Below are 19,843 nucleotides of genomic sequence, written 5' to 3'. Positions count from 1 at the left end.
GGCCTGTTTGCAAGGCTGGCACTTGGCTGGCATCTGAAAGCTTGGATTTCAGGAGGGTTTTCATTAATCCCTAAATGATAAGAGTGGCTCACTGTGCCTAAACTGTACAATGTGGATTATGCCCAACATCTGCTTTCCTTCTGTGAGTTTTGGATTTTCATATGTGTTAGGCAGAGGATGAGGTGACCAGCTCCCAATCAGAGCCCTGAACACTGAGTCTGTAATGAGCTTCCCTTGTACACAACAGTGCATATGGGTTGTCACAGCTGACTGCTGGAGGAATTGTGTCCTGTGTGACTCTGCTGGGAGAGGACCGTGGGAGGCTCGCACCTGGTTTCCCTGAACTTTGCCCATGCACTTTTTTCCTTTGCTGATTTTGCTTCCTAGCCTTTTGCTGTAGGAAATCATAGCCATAAGTATGATTACAGGCTGAGTCTGTGAATCTCCTAGTACATCATCAGACTAGGAGGTGGTGGTGGCACCCCCAGCACAGGGCACAAGGGAGACTTGCGGGGTGTTTTCATGTTCTCTTTCTCAATCTGGGTGTGGTTTACAGATGTGTTCAGTTTGTGAAAATTCACTGACCTCTGTGTACAATTATGATATGTACATTTTTTTCTCTAAGTATATTAAATTTCAATAAAAAGAATTATTCACACCATAGGGGTACAAAATAACTTAATTTGTCAAAGTCTTCCTTTTATTCAGCCAACATTTTAGTAAGTACCCTTTTTTTACCAAGCACTGCTCTGGGAGCTTGGGACATGGGGTGGAAAGCATCATTGCCTTCATTGCCCTTCCCCTTAGCTGCAAGGCAGGTGAAGGATGCTTATAGTATGGTTGATTTTTGCTGGGCTCTATGAAGGATCAGAGGGTGCTAAGGAGGCACAGAGAAAGAGCTTCTAACTTAGGTATTTTGCTGTTCCAGGGTTGCCACTCAAGTACCTATAGAACAAAGGGGTGTAGCTGGGAACTGTGGCAAACTGAAAGCATGTAGGCACAGAGTAAGGAGCTAGAGCTGATTTTTTTCAGGAAAGGCCACAAATCCAAATTTTTATGAACTCCTCTTTTAAATGCTGTAAATGTTTTACAATGGCTGGGCGTGGCTGCTTATGCCTGTAATCACAGCACTTTGGGAGGCCGAGGTGGGCAGATCACTTGAGGTCAGGAGTTCAAGACCCGCCTGGCCAACATGGTGAAACCTCTTCTCTACTAAAATTACAAAAATTAGCCGGGCATGGTGGTGCACGCTTGTAATTTCAGCTACTTGAGAGGCTGAGGCGGGAGGACTGCTTGAACCCGGGAAGCAGAGGTTGCAGTGAGCCGAGATCGTATCACTGCCTGAGCATCAGAGCAAGACTCCGTTTCACACACACACACACACAAAAGTGGGAGGCCAAACAAAACCCTGCAAGACACATTTTGGCTATGACCTGCCAGTTTGCTAGGCATTCTTCCAACCTTCCGTCCCTCTGACCAAGAAACTGAGTGTCCACTATTTTAGGCCCTGGGAAATTCAGTAGCGAGCAGGCCAGACAGCTTCGTTGCATCATGGGGGACTGGTACTGTGCTTCTCCAACTTCAGGATGTGTAGGAATCACCTGGGCAGTCTTGTTGAGAGGCGGACACTGACCCGGGAGGTCTGGGGTAGGGCCTGAATGTTTGCCTTTGCGGTTCTAACAAGCTCTCAGGTGATGGCGATGCTGCTGTTCTATGGCCCCTCCTTTAAGCAGCGTTGCTTTGTAATCCGGAGGAGCTCAGAAGCGGCAGTTATTTGAAGGAGCAGACTAGCCATGAAGGTATGTTTGGCAAGCACACTTTTACTTAGATTTTAGTTCAGTTCGGGTGGCTTGGCTGAGAGCTGACGGCATCGGAGGCGGATGCTAAGGCCCTCCGAAACGACCTGCTGGCATGCCAGTTCCCTACTCTTAGATTGCTTATATTCTAGGTGGGGTGGAGGTGGAGGAAGATTTAAGGAAAAGCTTCCTGGAGGAGGCGCAAGCGAACTGCAGGAGCTTTCCCGGACTCCCGAGAAAGGGAGAAACCCCGAAGGAATTCCTCCCCTCTCGGGGCTGGGTCTCCGCATCCACCCCGGGTTTGGTTTCCCAGGCTATCCCACGTGTTCGGGCGTCCCTGTCAATCAAGTTTTTCCCCGGCTGGGTCCGGGTTTAAAGGCTGCTGCTGCGCAGGGCGCTCCCATGGTGCCGCGCGGCGGGCGGGTTTGGATTTTAAATCCCCGCGGCCAATCAGTGGCGCGCAGGCTTTTGTAACGTTCCCAGCGCCGCGTTTGAATTCGGGGAGGAGCGGAGCGGTGCGGATCCTCTGCTCGGATCCAGGTCAGCAGAGCAGCTCCGGGAGCATGAGTGCGGCGGTGACTGCAGGGAAGCTGGCACGGGCACCGGCAGACCCTGGGAAAGCCGGGGTCCCCGGAGTTGCAGCTCCTGGAGCTCCGGCGGCGGCTCCACCGGCGAAAGAGATCCCGGAGATCCTAGTGGACCCACGCAGCCGGCGGCGCTATGTGCGGGGCCGCTTTTTGGGCAAGGGTGGCTTTGCCAAGTGCTTCGAGATCTCAGACGCGGACACCAAGGAGGTGTTCGCGGGCAAGATTGTGCCTAAGTCTCTGTTGCTCAAGCCGCACCAGAGGGAGAAGATGTCCATGGAAATATCCATTCACCGCAGCCTCGCCCACCAGCACGTCGTAGGATTCCACGGCTTTTTTGAGGACAACGACTTCGTGTTCGTGGTGTTGGAGCTCTGCCGCCGGAGGGTGAGTGTCGCTGCTGGGGAACTGGAACTGCCTGCGGGGCAGTTGGACCGCCCAGACCTGGAGCTGCTGGAAAGAGTGCCCAGGAAGGGAGTACCTGGGACTTGGAGCTGCTAGAGAAGGGTGCTGGGAGCATCCCGCTTAGGTATGGAAAGTGTCTTTGGTAAGGGCTTCTTGGCTCTTGGAGCTGCTAGAGGACGGGGTTCCAGTGAAGTGGAGTCTGAGTCATGTTGCTGATAGGGAGGTCAGCTTCTAGACGCGAGGTACTTGGGGGGAGGGGTGCTGGTAATGGACGCTAGGGCCCTGGAGTGGCCAGGGAGGAGTCCCAGGTTAGTGATGCCGGGCACCGGAGCTTCCGGAGTGTAGCTGGGTCAGTAAGGGGGTAGTTGGAGCTAGACTTCGGGCCTTCCGAGGGAGATAAGAGTCAGGAAAGGGATCTGCTGCTGGGGACTTCCGGAGTGGGGCTGAGAGAGGACCCCCAGGTAAGGGAGAAAGCTAGTAGGAGAAGTGGTGCTGTGAATGGTTGTGGACAGTGTTAAGGCAGGGTCCAGATGCCAGTTGTCCTGGAGAAGGAATGGGGTGGGGGCATAGGGAAGGAGAGAAACCCACCAAGACCCCTCTTTCATCTTTTGGGAGTCCAGAGTCCAGTTCTGTGCTTCCTTTGCCTGGTAACCCTCTCCCTTCCCCACTGGCCTCAATACCACCTCCCCATCCCTCCTGCCCTCTCCTTCCCATCCACAGTCTCTCCTGGAGCTGCACAAGAGGAGGAAAGCCCTGACTGAGCCTGAGGCCCGATACTACCTAAGGCAAATTGTGCTTGGCTGTCAGTACCTGCACCGAAACCGAGTTATTCACCGAGACCTCAAGCTGGGCAACCTTTTCCTGAATGAAGATCTGGAGGTGAAAATAGGTGAGTTGCTGAGCCTGCAGGGGTGCTTGACATCACTCCAAGAGGCTGGAATTTGGAAGAGGCTAGCAGAAAGGAAGGAGACCAGGAGGAAGGAAGAGGATGGTGGGAAGTTTGGGCTGTTGATTGCCTCTAGAATTCTCTCTTTAGTCAAGAAATTTCAAACAAAGAACCCACAAGTCAGTATCTTGCCTACAGATGCGTTATTTTTTTGTGCCCCAATATAGCATTTATCTTTTTTTACAGAGAATTTGAATTTGTTTTTATTTTTCAAATTGGAAGGTTTGACATAAAAAGTTTGATTCAGAGCTCCTTTTAAACAGTCGTGAAAGCTCCAGTAATACGAGGACAGCGTTTTCTTAGGGCAGCCCTTTGCTAGGCTGGAAAGCAGCTGTCCCCTTCAGACTTGTTTGCCACAGTCTTTACTCCTCCCTATTACTTCTTCACAGACTTGTCAAGTCTTGGAGGTTAACTTGCTTGATCCTTGAAGGCACTGGAGTTTTGCCATCCCTGCCAGTTCCCGTTTCGAAGCATAGCCCCTTTATAAGGGGAGGGGTGAGAAGGGTCACTGGAGGCACCTCCCTGGTGTCAGCATGGCGGGAAGATTCCTGGGCAAGCCTTGCTGCGTACAAGGAGCAGAAGCTTGTGGGATCAAATGGACCTGGTTCTTGATGGTCAAACCTTAACTAGCCTTCTGCATTGACAGATGGCAGAGGCTGGCATCTAAGTACCCACTCTTCCTCCCTCTGTCCCAGGGGATTTTGGACTGGCAACCAAAGTCGAATATGACGGGGAGAGGAAGAAGACCCTGTGCGGGACTCCTAATTACATAGCTCCCGAGGTGCTGAGCAAGAAAGGGCACAGTTTCGAGGTGGATGTGTGGTCTATTGGGTGTATCATGTAAGTTGGGAGTTATCTCTGGACCTACCTGGTCTCAGCAGGGGCAACTTTGGGACATCCTACCTGGCTGACCTTTTCTGTGGACCTTTCGGCCTGCTTTACAGAAAGCCTACTCCAGGGGACAGGTTACCCCCAAAAAAGCCTAACTGCCATATCTTTCCCTGTCACTGGTGTATCCTGTTGGATTTCTGCAGCCTAGGACATGGGGGAGGAGAAGGAGGAGGAGAAGTCGTCTCCACAACCTTACTCTAGTTCTTTGCTAGAGTGGTCCACAGGGCAGCATCACCATCATTTGGGAACCTGTATGCAGAATCTCAGGACCCAGATTACTGACTGGATCAGAATCTGGATTTTTTAACAAGGTCCCTTGGTAATTTCCATGCACAATAAGGTCTTAAACACTGATGAACATTAGCATGGTGGGGGAAATTAGGCCAGGAGTTACAGATAGAAGGATGACGTGCCAGTGGTATGTCTGGATTGAGACCATCAGCAGTGGTTGGTGGCAGGCAGAGGCTTGGGCCTTTTCAGGTACTACCTTTCTTGTTTTGGGCCTAGGTACTGGAGAGTTAGAAATGAGCTATAGCAGTGACTTTTATACATCTTCGCAGTGGGGTTTTTCAAATGAAAACTTGAAGACTTAAGTACAGAACTGCTAAAGGTAGAGCTGCTTCTGTAAGTGCAGGTAGCCCTTTGACCTGTTTTGCATGACAGGCAGCCTCTGAGGTCCTTGCACAGAGTCCTAGATGACCGCAGGCCACAGCTAAAAAGTCACTGGCCCCTAAGAATCCTAGTCTCACCACGTGTATTCTGCTAAGGGCTCATTCTAGCCAATATCATGGCTCCTGGGACTGCTCAGTGGACTTGGGGGTTGTCTTCAGGGGCCCCAGAGTTACAGTGAGTGTCCAGAGGATGCCTGGTCTTCGTTCTGACCCTGAGATGATTTCTCTTATGTCTGGGTTGTGGCTGGGAGACTGGTGCCAAATCCTACCTTGTGCTTACAGGTATACCTTGTTAGTGGGCAAACCACCTTTTGAGACTTCTTGCCTAAAAGAGACCTACCTCCGGATCAAGAAGAATGAATACAGTATTCCCAAGGTGACTAATGATGCTTTAACTTTACATTTATTTTGTTTTCCCCAAAAGCTGTTTATGGAGCCCAGCAATATCCTAGGACCAGAAATAGGTCTATTCCACCTCTAGGGTAGCCACAGAGCTTGTGAGGGCCTGTGTCTGAAATTGCATACAGAACTTGACATGTATGTGCACATAAGCATTTTTTCTAGGGGGAGAGAGTTGGCAGATTCTCAAGAGATTGGGTAGCCCAAAAGTTGCGTAAAATGCAAAAAACAAAGGAGGTGGGAAGGAATAGGAGGCTAAAGTGCTTAAGCTTTGGAAATGGATTATCTTAATTCAAATGGATTCTGCCACTTAGCCAGATCACATTGGGCAAATGGCCTGCACCTTCTTTTTTTCTTTTTTTTTTTTTGAGGTGGAGTTTTACTCTTGTTCCCCAGTGCAGTGGCATGATCTCAACTCACTGCAACCTCTACCTCCCAGGTTCAAGCGATTCTCCTGCCTCAACCTCCCAAGTAACTGGGATTACAGGTACCCACCACCTTGCCTGGCTTTTTTTTTTTTTTTTTTTTTGTATTTTTAGTAGAGATGGGGTTTCACCACGTTGGCCAGGATGGTCTCGAACTCCTGACCTCAGGTGATCCACCTGCCTCGGCCTCCCAAAGTGCTGGGATTACAGGCATGAGCCACCATGCCCAGCCTGGGCTGCATCTTTTGAACCATAGTTCCCATCTATAAAGTGGAGTTCCTGCCTTGGAGCACCTCACAGAGTACCTTGCATGTAGTAAGTGCTCACAGAATTATGAATCACTGTGAATCCCAGGGCTTCCTAATGGCATAGTGGTGTGCAATTTCTTTTTTTTTTTTTTTTTTTTTTGAGACAGAGTCTCACTGTATCACCCAGGCTGGAATGCAGTGATGCGATCTCGGCTCACTGCAAGTTCCCCCTCCCAGGTTCACGCCATTCTCCCGCCTCAGCCTCCTGAGTAGCTGGGACTACAGGTGCCCGCCACCGCACCCGGCTACTTTGTTTTGTATTTTTAGTGGAAAGAGAGTTTCACTGTGTTAGCCAGGATGGTCTCGATCTCCTGACCTCGTGATCCGCCCGCCTCAGCCTCCCTAAGTGCTAGGATTACAGGCGTGAGCCACTGCACCTGGCCATGGTGTGTATTTTCACAACCACCAACAGAAATGCATTTAAAGGAATAGCTGGTTCCTGCAGAAGCCTAGCACACAGCCAGTTTGAAGTGTAGTGTCCTTGTGTGAAGCCAAGAGGCCTGTCACCATAAGGATGGACATAGTAAATCCATCACAAAGTGTCAGTTCACTGCCAGAGACAGCATGGAATCAAGCCAACTAGACAAGGCCTTCACCCTCTCTGTGCCTCACTTTCCTCCTCTGAAAAAAAGGGATGGTAATAGATCCCCACCCCTTAGATGTATTAGTGAGGGCTAAGTGAGCTAAGCACAGGAGTGCTTAGAATGCTTTCCTGGCACATAGTAAGTGCCAGGAAAGTGAGTTGGTGCTAGGCCACACTCCATTGACCCTTCTGTCAAAGGTGCTCAGTAAAGCCGACAGTGGAGAAGTTGGCATTGAACCAAGTTATGAACCACTAACCTGGGGTGTATTTGAGACTAGGGACTGCGTGTGGTCTATTGGCCTGCAGCCCCTTTGAGGCCGTACTGTACTCCGGGTCCCCTTCACATTCTGCTTATGGCTGTCCCTCTCTCTGCCCCAGCACATCAACCCCGTGGCTGCCTCCCTCATCCAGAAGATGCTTCAGACAGATCCCACTGCCCGCCCAACCATTAACGAGCTGCTTAATGACGAGTTCTTTACTTCTGGCTATATCCCTGCCCGTCTCCCCATCACCTGCCTGACCATTCCACCGAGGTTTTCAATTGCTCCCAGCAGCCTGGACCCCAGCAACCGGAAGCCCCTCACAGTCCTCAATAAAGGTACAACAAGGGTCTGGGTAAGAGAGCAGACTCCCCAGAGAAAGCCCAGGTTGTAGGGGTGTGTGTGGCTTAGTCCCTGGCCCCAAGAGCTCAGGTTTGGTTTAGGACAGACCTCTGTCCTTAAATCCGTGGCTCCAATGCCCATCTGCTCCTCGGCCCTGCCGGGAAAGACTGACCTTACCATGGCTGGATAAACCTGCTATGCTCAAGAAGAAGAAAATGGACTGAATACCAAGCCTAAAAAATTCTTTCCAATCACTTTAATTCATTAATTTAATTTTTTGGAGACAGGGTCTCTCCTCTGTTTTCCAGGTTGGAGTGTAGAGGCACAATCACAACTCACTGCAGCTTTCAACTCTAGGGTTCAATCAATCCTCCCATCTCAGCCTCCCAAGTAGTTGGGACTGTCAGGCATGAGCCACCATGCCTGGCTAATTTTTTTTTGTTTTTGTAGAGACAGTGTTTTGCCATGTTGCCCAGGCTGGTCTTGGAACTCCTGGGCTCAAGTGATCCTCCACCTCCACCTCCCAAAGTGTTGGGATTACAGGCATGAGCTGCTACGCCTGGCCTTTAAAAAAATTTCTAACATTTTTTCATGATTCATTGAAAAACATAAAAATTTCTTTTTTTTTTTTTTTTTTTGAGACAGGGTCTGGCTGTCTCCTAGGCTGGAGTGGAGTGGTGTGACCTTGGCTCACTGCAACTTCTGCCTCCCAGGCTCAAGTCATCCTCTCATCTCAGCTGAGACTACAGGCGTGTGCTGCCATGCCCGGCTAATTTTTTGTATTTTTTGTAGAGACAGATTCTCACTTTGTTGCCCAGGCTGTTCTCAAACTCCTAAGCTCAAGCAATCTGCCCACCTTGGCCTCCCAAAGTACTGGGATTACAAGTGTGAGCCACTGCACCCAGCCAGCATGAAAATTTTCAAGTACACATATGGAGCATAATGTAATGGATCTCCTCATACTTACCAGATTCAATAATTAGTTATCAGGATTTTGTCAAGTTTGCTTCATTTATTTATTTTTGTTTCTTTGAAGTATTTTTTAAAGTTAACCCCAGGCACTTTGCCATTTTATACCTATATGAACTTCAGAATACTTGTCTTAAAAAAGATGGACATTTTCTTAAAAATCAAAAAACCACATGCCATTGCTTAGGTTGTCACTGCTTCTAGGTCTCTTCAGAGAACAGAATTAGGAGCTGCATTTGTGGCAGTGGGAGAAGACTGACATTGAGTCTATGTTGGTATTTCCAAATCACACATTTTTAAACATTTTATTTTTGTATTATTGTAAGCTTATGAAAAACGTAGCAGAGACCAAAAAGACACTCCTATTCTCCCCTTTTGCCCAGATTCACCAGTTAACATTTTTTTTCACATTTATCAATTGCCCTCTTTTTTCTGAACATTCAAAAGTTGTATATGTCCTACACTTTACCCTTAATGCTTCAGTGTATGCTTCCTAAAAACAGATTCTTTTACATAACAATAGTACCTGGCACAATTCCCAAGTTCAGGAAATTTAACATTGATACATACTGTCTTACAGTGATTTTCTTCTCCTCCACTGGGGAGTTACTGCTTTTCTTTTGGTAATTTTTAGGTGTCTGATTCAGACACAATATTAATCTGTTTTTACTTGTTTGGTTTATACTCGTATTTCGTTTCTTCTAAACTGAAAATCTTGTTCCCTTATCTTAATATGCTTAAAATTTTCAACATATATGAGTTCCTGTTATTAAATGATATTTTATTTTCTTGCAATTCTAATTGTCTTTAAAGTATATTTCACTAAGGATACATAGTTTTAAAAAGTCACTTGAAATACTTTTTTGCTCTGTGGATATATCACCAATTTGATGTACAACTTCAGTTCATTTTTCAGTTTCTAATTTTTAGGTATTGGTTTTCCTTAAACTTCATTTTGGAATAATTTTAGGCTTATATAGAAAAGTTGCAACAACAAAAAACTCCCCAGAGTTTCCATATACCTTGCAGCAATTACTACAGTGGAATTTTTTTTGAGACGGGTCTCAGGACTTGCTGTCACTCAGGCTGGAATGCAGTGGTTCAATCATAGCTCACTGCAGCCTCAACATCCTGGGCTCAAACAGTCCCCGTGCCTCACCCTCCAGAGTAGCTAGGACTACAGGCATGTGCCACCATACCCAGCTAATTAAAAAATTTTTTTCTTTGGGAATCCGAGGTGGACGGGTTGCCTGAGTTCAGGAGTTTGAGATCAGCCTGGGCAACATGGCAAAAACCCATCTCTACTAAAAGTACAAAAAATTAGCTGGGCATGGTGGTGCGCACCTGTAATCTCAGCTACTCAGGAGACTGAGGCACAAGAATCACTTGAACCCGGGAGGTGGAGGTTGCAGTCAGCTGAGATCTCACCTCTGCACTCCAGCCTGGGCGACAGAGCAAGACTCTGTCTCAAAAAAAAAAAAAAAAAAAAAAATTTTTTTTGTAGAGACAAGATCTCACTATGTTGACCAGGTTTATCTCAAACTTCTGCCCTCAAGTGATCCAGTGATCCTCCTCTGCCTCCCAAAGTGTTAGGATTACAAGCGTGAGCCACTGTGTCCTGCCTACAGTGATGTTCTAATGGCAGTTTTTCTTTTCCTTACTTTTTCTACATTTAATAATTGGAATTATTCTGTAAGGAAGAGCTGTTCCTTCTCTCCCATTGATTTATTTATTTGGTTATGTCTGAAATAGACTCATGGATATTTTATTCTTTGGGCTGTATTTTAAAGGATTACTTATTTCTCTGTTTTTATTTATTTTTTTTTAAATTTGTGACAGGGTCTTGCTCTGTTTCCCAGGCTAGAGCGCAGTGGCACAGTTGTACCTCACTGTAGCTTTGACCTCCTGGGCTCAAGTGATCCTCTACCCTCAGCCTCCCAAGTAGTTGGGACTTTAGGCATGTGCCACCATGTCTGACCAATTTTTAAATTTTTTGTAGAGATGAGGTCTTGCCCTCTTGCCCACACTGGTCTCGAACTCTTGAGCTCAAGTGATCCTCCTGCCTCAGCCTCCTACTTTTTTTCTTTCAGTTTTAATTTTTCATATAGCATTTTAAAAACTTAAGGAAATTTTCAGTTACCCAAAGGTGGGGAGAACTGTACGATGAGTCCCATGTTTCATCTATTTTTACTAGTTATCAACATTTGGACAGACTTTTTTTATTTATTCCAGCCTCCTGCCTTTTTTGTTACTGGAGTTTAAAAAAATTATTATTTACTATTTATTGTTTATTATTTATTTGAGACAGTCTTGCTTTGTTGCCCAGGCTGGAGTGCAGTGGCAAGATCATGGCTCACAGCAGCCTCCACCTCCTGCGTTCAAGTGACTCTCCCACCTCAGCCTCCCAAGTAGCTGGGATACCATGTCCAGCTAGTTTCTGTATTTTTAGTAGAGACAGGGTTTTGCCATGTTGCTCAGGCTGGTCTCAAACTCCTGAGCTCAGTCTACCTGCCTTGGCTTCTCATAGTGTTGGGATTACAGGTGTGAGCCACTGGGCTTGGCCTTGCTGGAGTGTTTAAAGCAAATCCCTAATATCTTATTATTTCATACCTAAGTCCCTATCATGGCATTGTTTTTAATTGAAAACTTAAACATTTTATATTATGCAAGGAGAATTACTCATGTTGGTGGGGGAATAAATAAATAATGAAAAAGACAATAAAAATAATCTGTGTTTCTACTGCCCAAATATAATCAGCATTAAAATTTCATGTATCTTTTCAAGCTTTTTTTGGTTAAAAATAAGCATATAAAGCAAATTTTGGGGTGGAAAAAAATTTCTTGTGTTTTTATTTAAATGCTGACTGAATCCATTCTGTGGATGAACTGAACTACTCAGCCCTTCCCTCTGCCTGGATGCTGAAGATGCTTTTAATTCTTTGCTCGAAGCTGGGCAGCTCTGAGCTGCTGGTGCCTTCAAGCTGTTTGCCTGAGTGGCAGGTCGTACCACATCGTTGGGTCAGAGGCCAGAGCATCTGAAGATCTGTTGCCTCACAGTGAGCACTTGTGCCTGTCACCTGAGCATGGCAGCTGCTGCTCTAATAACCAGTCACTGACTCAGTTTCCCCAAAGCAATGGTAGCTAAGAGAATTTTTCTTTTGGAAGAGTTTCAGCTGTGGCAGGGGAGTCCTATGCCCTTCCCAACGCCCCTGTTTTTGTCACCTTTCTAGGCTTGGAGAACCCCCTGCCTGAGCGTCCCCGGGAAAAAGAAGAACCAGTGGTTCGAGAGACAGGTGAGGTGGTCGACTGCCACCTCAGTGACATGCTGCAGCAGCTGCACAGTGTCAATGCCTCCAAGCCCTCGGAGCGTGGGCTGGTCAGGCAAGGTGGGTACTGCGGGGCCCTGGGTGGGACAGGATTGCTTGGGGCATCTAGAGAAGGCAGGAGGAACCTTGGCCAAAAAAGCACTGGTGACTTGTCCAGGCCCTGTCTCCGTAGGACCATTGGTTTCCCCATTTCCTGATATCCGAGGCCCTGCTTGCTGTAGCTCCTGCCTTCTTTTCTGATCCGTCTCTTACTCTGGCACCTCGATATGCCACCTTCATACGCTGTTTCTTTTGCTCAGTAAGTTCCTATTGTTTCTTCAAGACCCTTGAAATAACAGACCCAGACGTACTGCAGCCTCAGGGCTTTCTCCCTGGCCCTGGCATGAAAGCACTTCTTCCAGACACCACATGGCTCACACTGTGGCCTCCTTCAAGTGTCTGCTCCAGTGTCACCTCCATGAGCATCTCCCTGGCCCCCCTCTGCTGGTGCTTCTCATCCCCTTACCCACTGCATAGTTTTCCATAACACTTCTCACCCAACATAGTCCAACACGTCCTTCTTCTTTGATTGGATTTAAGGTAAGGGGTTTGTTGCATGCACTGAATATAACATTTTAATGTGTTTGCAACCGGCTTCTGTCTTCACAGTTTCCTAATTACTCCAAACTGGAAAACTAGATGTCTCTGACTCTTACTATGATAGAAGTCACTGATATTTTGCCATACTTAATTTGATTAGCCTTTGCCCCTGCAACCACAGTGTAAGCTCTGTGGAGGCTGGGGTTTTGTCTGTTGCTCACTGTACCTGCAACAGTGCCTGGCACAGTAGGCCTTCAGTAAATGGGTCAGTGGAATGAAGGAGTGAGTGGAAGTTGGTGCGCTGTGCTGAAACTTTCTGTGTAGAGATGTCTATGCTGCTGCTTGTCTGAGCCTGTTGGCAGCAGAGGCCCTGCTTTGCTCTTCTCTGGGGCCCTAGGCCTCTCAACTGAGCCCAGGTGGTGTGCCCAGCAGGCTTCCTTGTTCCCTGGTGTGGGCCACATGTGTGGACCAGAGAGGAAGAGGCTGGTCCTGACCAATTGTTTGTCTGTTTCTGTCTCAGAGGAGGCTGAGGATCCTGCCTGCATCCCCATCTTCTGGGTCAGCAAGTGGGTGGATTATTCGGACAAGTACGGCCTTGGTAGGTTTCTTCCAGAACCATGTGGGTGACTCAGGCACAGCCAGGTGACCTTTTCAGTTGTTACAGGCTCTGGTCTTTTTGAGCTCCCAGGTACTCTTAGTGCCCTCCTTTCTCCATCCCAGGCCTCCCAGTTCCAGCTCCCAGTGCTCCCCGACTCCCCAGCCTTCTCCCCCCCACTGAGACAGGGTCCTACTCTATCACCCAGGCTGGAGTGCAGTGGCACAGTCATGACTCACTACAGCCTCAAACTTCCAGGCTTATGCCTGGCTGTGGGTTCAGCCTCCTAAGTAGCTGGGACTACGGGCATGCACCATTGCGCTCAGCTAATTTTTAAAATAGTTTGTAGAGATGAGGTCTCATTATGTTGTCCAGGCTGGTCTCAGACTCCTAGGCTCAAACAATCCTCCTCCCTCAGCCTCCCAAAGTGCTGGAATCACAGGCATGTGCCACCGCACCCAGCCCCACTCCCCACTTTCTATTCCCCCTTTCTAAGACCTCTCCACTGATCCCTAGGGTATCAGCTCTGTGATAACAGCGTGGGGGTGCTCTTCAATGACTCAACACGCCTCATCCTCTACAACGATGGTGACAGCCTGCAGTACATAGAGCGTGACGGCACCGAGTCCTATCTCACCGTGAGTTCCCATCCCAACTCCTTGATGAAGAAGGTAAGTGCCGTCCGGCCCATGGGGCGTGCTATTGCGGGAGTGGGACCTGTGCTGGAGGGTGATACTCTAATTCTGGAACCGCTCACCTACTTTTCATCCAGATCACCCTCCTTAAATATTTCCGCAATTACATGAGTGAGCATTTGCTGAAGGCAGGTGCCAACATCACGCCGCGTGAAGGTGATGAGCTCGCCCGACTGCCCTACCTGCGGACCTGGTTCCGCACCCGCAGCGCCATCATCCTGCACCTCAGCAATGGCAGCGTGCAGATCAACTTCTTCCAGGTGAGCCGGATGTCACCAGGGGCAGGAGAGAGCTGGGTAGGCTCCACGTGCCTGGCAGTGGCCCATGTGAGTTGAGTGTGGAGTGAGCGGCTCAGGTACCTATAACCTGTTGTGTCTTCCCTCTACTCCCTAACATACACTGGCCTCTGGGATCACCAATCCCTGCCCCTCTTCTCTTGCAGGATCACACCAAGCTCATCTTGTGCCCACTGATGGCAGCCGTGACCTACATCGACGAGAAGCGGGACTTCCGCACATACCGCCTGAGTCTCCTGGAGGAGTACGGCTGCTGCAAGGAGCTGGCCAGCCGGCTCCGCTATGCCCGCACTATGGTGGACAAGCTGCTGAGCTCACGCTCGGCCAGCAACCGCCTCAAGGCCTCCTAATAGCCGCCCTCCCCTCCGGACTGGTGCCTTCCTCACTCCCACCTGCATCTGGGGCCCATAGTGGTTGGCTCCTGCGGTGCCATGTCTGCAGTGTGCCCCCCAGCCCCGGTGGCTGGGCAGAGCTGCATCATCCTTGCAGGTGGGGGTTGCTGTGTAAGTTATTTTTGTACATGTTCGGGTGTGGGTTCTACAGCCTCGTCCCCTCCCCCTCAACCCCACCATATGAATTGTACAGAATATTTCTATTGAGTTCGGAACTGTCCTTTCCTTGGCTTTATATACATTAAACAGATGTGAATCTTCTTTTTCTTGTATTTCCTGAGGGGTGCCAGGGCCTGGGATCCAGGGAACATCTCTGCTTCATCAGCCCCAGGCTGCCCAGCCTCTGCCAGTCTTGTGGGGGTTAGGGGGTGACAGTGTCTCTCTGTGGACCAGACTCGAGTGCAGTGGCATGATCCTGGCTCGCTGCAGCCTGGAACTCCTGGGCTCAAGCGATTCTCCCACCTTAGCCTCCCAAGCAGTTGGGACTACAGGTGTGCGCCACCATGCCTGGCTAATTTTTCGAATTTTTTGTAGAGATGGGGTCTTGCCATGTTGGCCAGGCTGGTCTCAAATTCCTCTCACCTCAGCCTCCCAAAATGCTGGTATTATAGGCGTGAGCCACTGCACCCAGCCTGGCAGTCTTTTCTGATTCTGATTCTGAGGCCAACCACAGGCTCAGCTCTTCAGCTAGCCAGCATGGAGACCATTTGTGTGGCCTCCGGCCCACCTCACCTCCCTGCAGCCCCAGGGCATGGGCCCCTGGCCTCTGAGTCTGGTGGGTAGTAGGGCAGGAAGAGGCTCTCAGAGGCGCAACTCCTCATGACTTGGTGTGTGTGGAGGAGCAGCTGTGGGAAGCGGTTTGTGAAGTACTGGACGAAGCCGTCAGGGACTTGGCCAAGTGCCTGTCGCACCTCAACTGGGAGCTCCCTGTAGTGGTGCTTCTGGGGGTAGGTAGAGCAAGAGAATCCTGGCTCAGCTGCAGCCATGCCTCCCCAAGACCCAGGCCCACCCAGGCCCCAACACATACCTTGTTCCTCACAGCACGGAGCAGGTCTCGCACTGATGTCCCCTTATAGGACCGGAACTTTCTCAGGTCTGTGGACAGGGAATTCAGTGTCCTGAAACTGTCCCTGCTGGGCTCCCCTCCACTGCCCAGGCCCACCTGAGTGTAGCCTCCACCTGTCTGCAGCGGCATGGAGATGTGCTCGTGCCAGTTGTCCCGGACCACCGCGCAGCCTCCTGCCTCCAGTGCCCTCATCAGGGGCTCCTGCTCGGACTCCTTCTCCAGCCAGTCACTGACATCCTGGGGCCCCAGAGAGCTCCTGAGCCTTGTGACTAGGGCCAGATGCCACATAGCCAGGAGTGTGTTGTCTGACTTAGGGGAGTGATTTAGGGTGACTGACAAGGATCATTGCCTCTGGGGGCGTGAAGCTTCTCTGTGCCACGCCTCTGTTATTTACCACCAACCTATGAGCTTGGTACTGCTGTCCCCTTTCTACAGATGAGCAAACTGCAGTTCAGAGGCACGAAATCTCTTGCTCAAGTTCACACAAGTGCAGTGGGCTACTGGCACAGCATGAGTGACGACTCAGGTGGAAAGGAATGGGCTATATTCCCATACAAAGGGCAGCTGGGGCTGGCGAAGCTGGCAGTGAGTGGACCAGAGAGTGCCAAGATGGTGGAGTTTAGGAGTCCAGGCTGGCTCCCAGTTTAGGGAAAGAGCCAGGCTGCCAGGACCAGGTAGCTCTTCCTGTTTTCCCTCAGCCAATCTAATGTCCCATTTCTAATTGCCCAGGACCCAAACTTAGGACTTTTGGGGGCCATTCCCAAGCTTTCCTTCTGACCTGGAAGAACTGGAGTTGCTTGGCTCTGCTCCAGAAGAAAGGGTGGGCCAGCACCTGGGGGGCAGAGGGGCGTGCCTGTGGCAGCAGGCTCAACATGGCTGCAACCAGGTCCCGGGCAACCACCTTGTCTGGAGGATGGAAGAGGAAGAGAAAAGTCTGCTTCAGGCCTGCCTAGTGTCTTGCCCTTCCTCCCTTCTCTGCCCGGCCCAGGGCTCCCTCACCGTGGACCTCTTCCTCCAGGTGAGCCAGACAGGGAACCCCTGTGAGGATGTTTGCCTGGCGATAAAGACTGTCTCCAAAGGGGTGGCTGCCACCAGAAAGCACGTAGTAGAACACGCAGCCTGCAGAGAAGATGTCCACAGCGCTGGTCTGGGGCCAGAGAGATGTACGTAAGAAGGAAATCTCTGCTTCCAGGAAGTCGGCCTGGCTAAATTCTCCCATGGGCTGATAGAGCAGCCAGGGGTTTGGTTCAGACTGGAACTCAAGATGCTTCCTGGGCAGCATCTCCTTGGCTCTAGATGCTCCCTGCTCACACACACACCCCACTATAGGGGTCCCATGGTTTTCATCCAAAACCTTTGCCCCTGCTGAGCTAGTTCAGGTTTCCAAGCTTCACTCCTACAGGGTGTAGGCAGGTAACATGTGGGTGCCAGACATGAGGCAATAAGGCAATCAGGAGGACTGTGGTGACCTGGCATGGGTTCTGTCTGCAGGGGCACCTGGTCCTTAGTTCCAACCCATTGTCACCAGGGGACTTTCCAGGGTGGCAGAGCTGATTTTGTTTTTTTTGAGTTGGGGCCTTGCTCGTGTTGCCCAGGCTAGAGTGTAGTGGCACAACCACAGCTCACTGTAACCTCAAACTCCTGGGCTCAAGCAGTCTACTTTGGCCTGAGTAGCTGGGACTACAGGCATGTGCCACCACGCCCGACCAATTTTAAAATTGTTTGTAGAGATGGGTCTTCTTATGTTACCCAGGCTGATCTCGAACTTTTGGCCTCAAGTGATTCTGATTTTTTTAAAGAAAATTCAGAAACCCAAATTGTATGTGGAATTTCTCAAACGTTAAAATATTGGGCCAGGCATGTGGCTGACACCTTGTAATCCCAGCACTTTGGGAGGCCAAGGTGGGAGGATTGCCTGAGGCCAAGAGTTCAAGACCAGCGTGGGCAACATGGTGAGACCTTGCCTTTACAAAAAAATACAAAAATTAGCTGGGTGCCATGTTGCATGCCTGTAGTCCCAGCAACTTGGGAGGCTGAGGTGAGAGGATCCCTTGAGCTCAGGAGTTTAAGGCTGCAGTGAGCTGTGATGGTATCACTGCACTCCATGACAGAGCAAGACCCTGTCTCAAGAATATATATATAGGGCCAAGCACAGTGGCTCACGCCTATAATCCCAGCACTTTGGGAAGCCAAGGTAGGTGAATCACCTGAGGGTTGAGAGTTCGAGACCAGCCTGGCCAACATGGCATAAACCCCATCTCTACTAAAAATACAAAAATTAACTGGGCATGGTGGCACCTGCCTATAGTCCCAGCTACTAGGGAGGCTGAGGCAGGAGAATCACTTGAACCCAGGAGGTGGAGGTTGCAGTGAGCTGAGATCACACCACTGCACTCCAGCTTGGGCAACAAGAGTGAAACTCCATCTCAAAAAAAAAGAAAAAAAGAAAAAGAAAAAAATATATACATATTGGCCACTAATTTAAAAATAAACTGTACAGTCTCATGACATTATGCATTTAGTCCTTGAGCCCAAGTCACCACTTTGAGCTTTCTCTCAACTTTAGGACTGGGGGCGGCCTTCCCTGGTGACTGTCCTTTTGTGTGATTGGCATCTATTTATCTGGCTTCAACTTCCGCCCACGCACTGTGACTCAAAATCCGTAATTCTGGGGTCCCAAACACAAGTGTCTGTCTGTGTGGGTCAGATGCTGCTCTGTGTATCAACTAATTAGCTCATCTGATGCCCTCCAAAACCTTCGACACCAGTGGTTCTCGAACTTGGCTCCACATAAAAATGACCCAGGAAATTAGGTCAAAATCACTGGGTGTGGGGTCTGGGTTTTTTTGTTTGATTTTTTGTGTTTTGAGAGAGTCTCACTCTGTTGTCCAGGCTAGAGTGCAGTGGCCTGATCTTGACTCTCTGGAACTTCCACCTCCCAGGCTCAAGCAATCCTCCCACCTCAGCCTCCCAAGTAGCTGGGACCACAGATGCACACACCCACACCGGCTAAATTGTGTGTGTTTTTGGTAGAGATGAGGTCTCCCTAGGTTACCCAGGCTGGTCTCGAACTCCTGAGCTCAAGCAATCGGCCTGCCTCGGCCTCTCAAAGTGCTGGGATTACAGGCGTGAGCCACCGCACCCGGCAATGGGCATCCTTTTTTTAAGTTGTGCAGCGGTTGTGAAGCACAGTGAAGATTGCAAACCATTTTCTAGCTCAGGGTTTCCCAACCTCAGCACCACTGACATTTTGTTAATTCTTTGGGTTGAGTGCTGTCCTGTCCTGTAAGACATTTAGCAGCATTTCCAGCAGATGCCAGTGGCCCCTCCCTCCCAAGTCATGACAGTCAAAAATGTCTCCAGACATTGCCTAATGTCCCCTGGGTGGCAAAACAGTCCCTGATACTGCTGTAGAAGGAAGGACAAATTATCCCTTCTTTAAGAAGAAACAAGCTTGGAGGAGCAGCTCAAAGTCACACAGCAAGCGTCATGGAGTCTCCTCAGGAAGGGAACTGGGACAGGGACGGATTCCTGCAGCCTGGGGCAGCTGTGTGCCTGGAGGACTTGGTGGATAGACTCACAGGACTATCTGGTGGCAGGAGCTGCAGGAGCTCGGGCGCCATCCAGCCTTCCGTGCCGGGGATGCCGGAGTGGAGGCTGAAGCTACAGCGGCCAGCAGGCAGCTTCTTGCAGAGGCCGAAGTCTGAAAGTACCACCCTGCCCAGGCCCTGGCTGTCAGGCCCGGTGATAAGAATATTGCCTGGCTTCAGGTCCCGGTGCACTGTGGGAGGTGGGCAGAAAGAAAGCTGGTTGCTGAGGGCGGAAGGCAGGCGCTAAGGACAGGAAGCGGGAGGCAGAGGTAGTGCGGGTACCTATGTGTAAAGAATGCAGGTGGGCCAGGCCAGACATCAGCTGCTGCAGCACCACCTCGGGCTCCAGGCCCCCGCGGTCCAGGTCCGGGTTTTCTACATACTGAGCAGCAGAGAGGGCCAAAGCATCAATCTCCAGCCCGGACCTTCCCACCCACCCTCCCTGAGCCCTCAACTCACCTCCTGCAAGGAGGCCCGGCAGAGCTCCAGGGCAATGTAGTGGAACTGGGGTCCCCGCTCGGTGCAGAAGTAGCGGAGCACATTGGGGTGCCTGTCAGACTCCTGCAGCAGTTGAACTTCCCGCCGAACCAGGCCAAAGCACTCGCGGAGGAGCCGCTTGACAGCCACTGCTCGTCCCTCAAACTGTCCCCTGGAAAGTGGGTGATGGCAGGGGCAGGGGGCATTCAGGGAAAGGAGATAAAGGGCACTTTGGGAGGCCAAGGTGG

At 50.0% G+C, this 19,843-nt stretch overlaps 2 protein-coding genes across 4 annotated transcripts in view; one reads left to right on the top strand and one right to left on the bottom strand.

The window, feature by feature from the left end:
- PLK1 (polo like kinase 1) overlaps positions 1-14,723 on the top strand; it is a 23,389-nt gene extending 8,666 nt beyond the window's left edge. The window contains exons 1-11 of one of the 2 annotated variants that reach the window (XM_033217745.1): positions 1,358-1,799; positions 1,949-2,767; positions 3,506-3,674; positions 4,427-4,571; positions 5,576-5,669; positions 7,387-7,606; positions 11,810-11,965; positions 13,005-13,082; positions 13,596-13,750; positions 13,852-14,034; positions 14,217-14,723. In XM_033217745.1, the coding sequence (XP_033073636.1) occupies positions 2,360-2,767; positions 3,506-3,674; positions 4,427-4,571; positions 5,576-5,669; positions 7,387-7,606; positions 11,810-11,965; positions 13,005-13,082; positions 13,596-13,750; positions 13,852-14,034; positions 14,217-14,420 (1,812 nt within the window). In that variant the 5' untranslated portion in view covers positions 1,358-1,799; positions 1,949-2,359 and the 3' untranslated portion in view covers positions 14,421-14,723. Of the gene's footprint in view, positions 1-1,357; positions 2,768-3,505; positions 3,675-4,426; positions 4,572-5,575; positions 5,670-7,386; positions 7,607-11,809; positions 11,966-13,004; positions 13,083-13,595; positions 13,751-13,851; positions 14,035-14,216 lie in introns of those variants that run through there. The other variant, XM_033217744.1, reaches the window with a different exon arrangement.
- ERN2 (endoplasmic reticulum to nucleus signaling 2) overlaps positions 14,660-19,843 on the bottom strand; it is a 24,577-nt gene continuing 19,393 nt past the window's right edge. For both annotated transcript variants that reach the window (XM_033217742.1, XM_033217743.1), the window contains exons 15-22: positions 19,578-19,767; positions 19,401-19,500; positions 19,110-19,309; positions 16,528-16,675; positions 16,307-16,434; positions 15,642-15,765; positions 15,490-15,557; positions 14,660-15,403 (exon numbers count right to left, since the gene is read on the bottom strand). In XM_033217742.1, the coding sequence (XP_033073633.1) occupies positions 15,191-15,403; positions 15,490-15,557; positions 15,642-15,765; positions 16,307-16,434; positions 16,528-16,675; positions 19,110-19,309; positions 19,401-19,500; positions 19,578-19,767 (1,171 nt within the window). In that variant the 3' untranslated portion in view covers positions 14,660-15,190. The remainder of the gene's footprint in view (positions 15,404-15,489; positions 15,558-15,641; positions 15,766-16,306; positions 16,435-16,527; positions 16,676-19,109; positions 19,310-19,400; positions 19,501-19,577; positions 19,768-19,843) is intronic.

This window comes from Trachypithecus francoisi, unplaced genomic scaffold (assembly GCF_009764315.1).
Source record: "Trachypithecus francoisi isolate TF-2019V2 unplaced genomic scaffold, Tfra_2.0 Lachesis_group10, whole genome shotgun sequence".
NCBI classification, from domain to species: domain Eukaryota; kingdom Metazoa; phylum Chordata; class Mammalia; order Primates; family Cercopithecidae; genus Trachypithecus; species Trachypithecus francoisi.
Note: the sequence above shows the minus strand (reverse complement) of the source record. Positions and strands in the feature narration are given on the sequence as shown.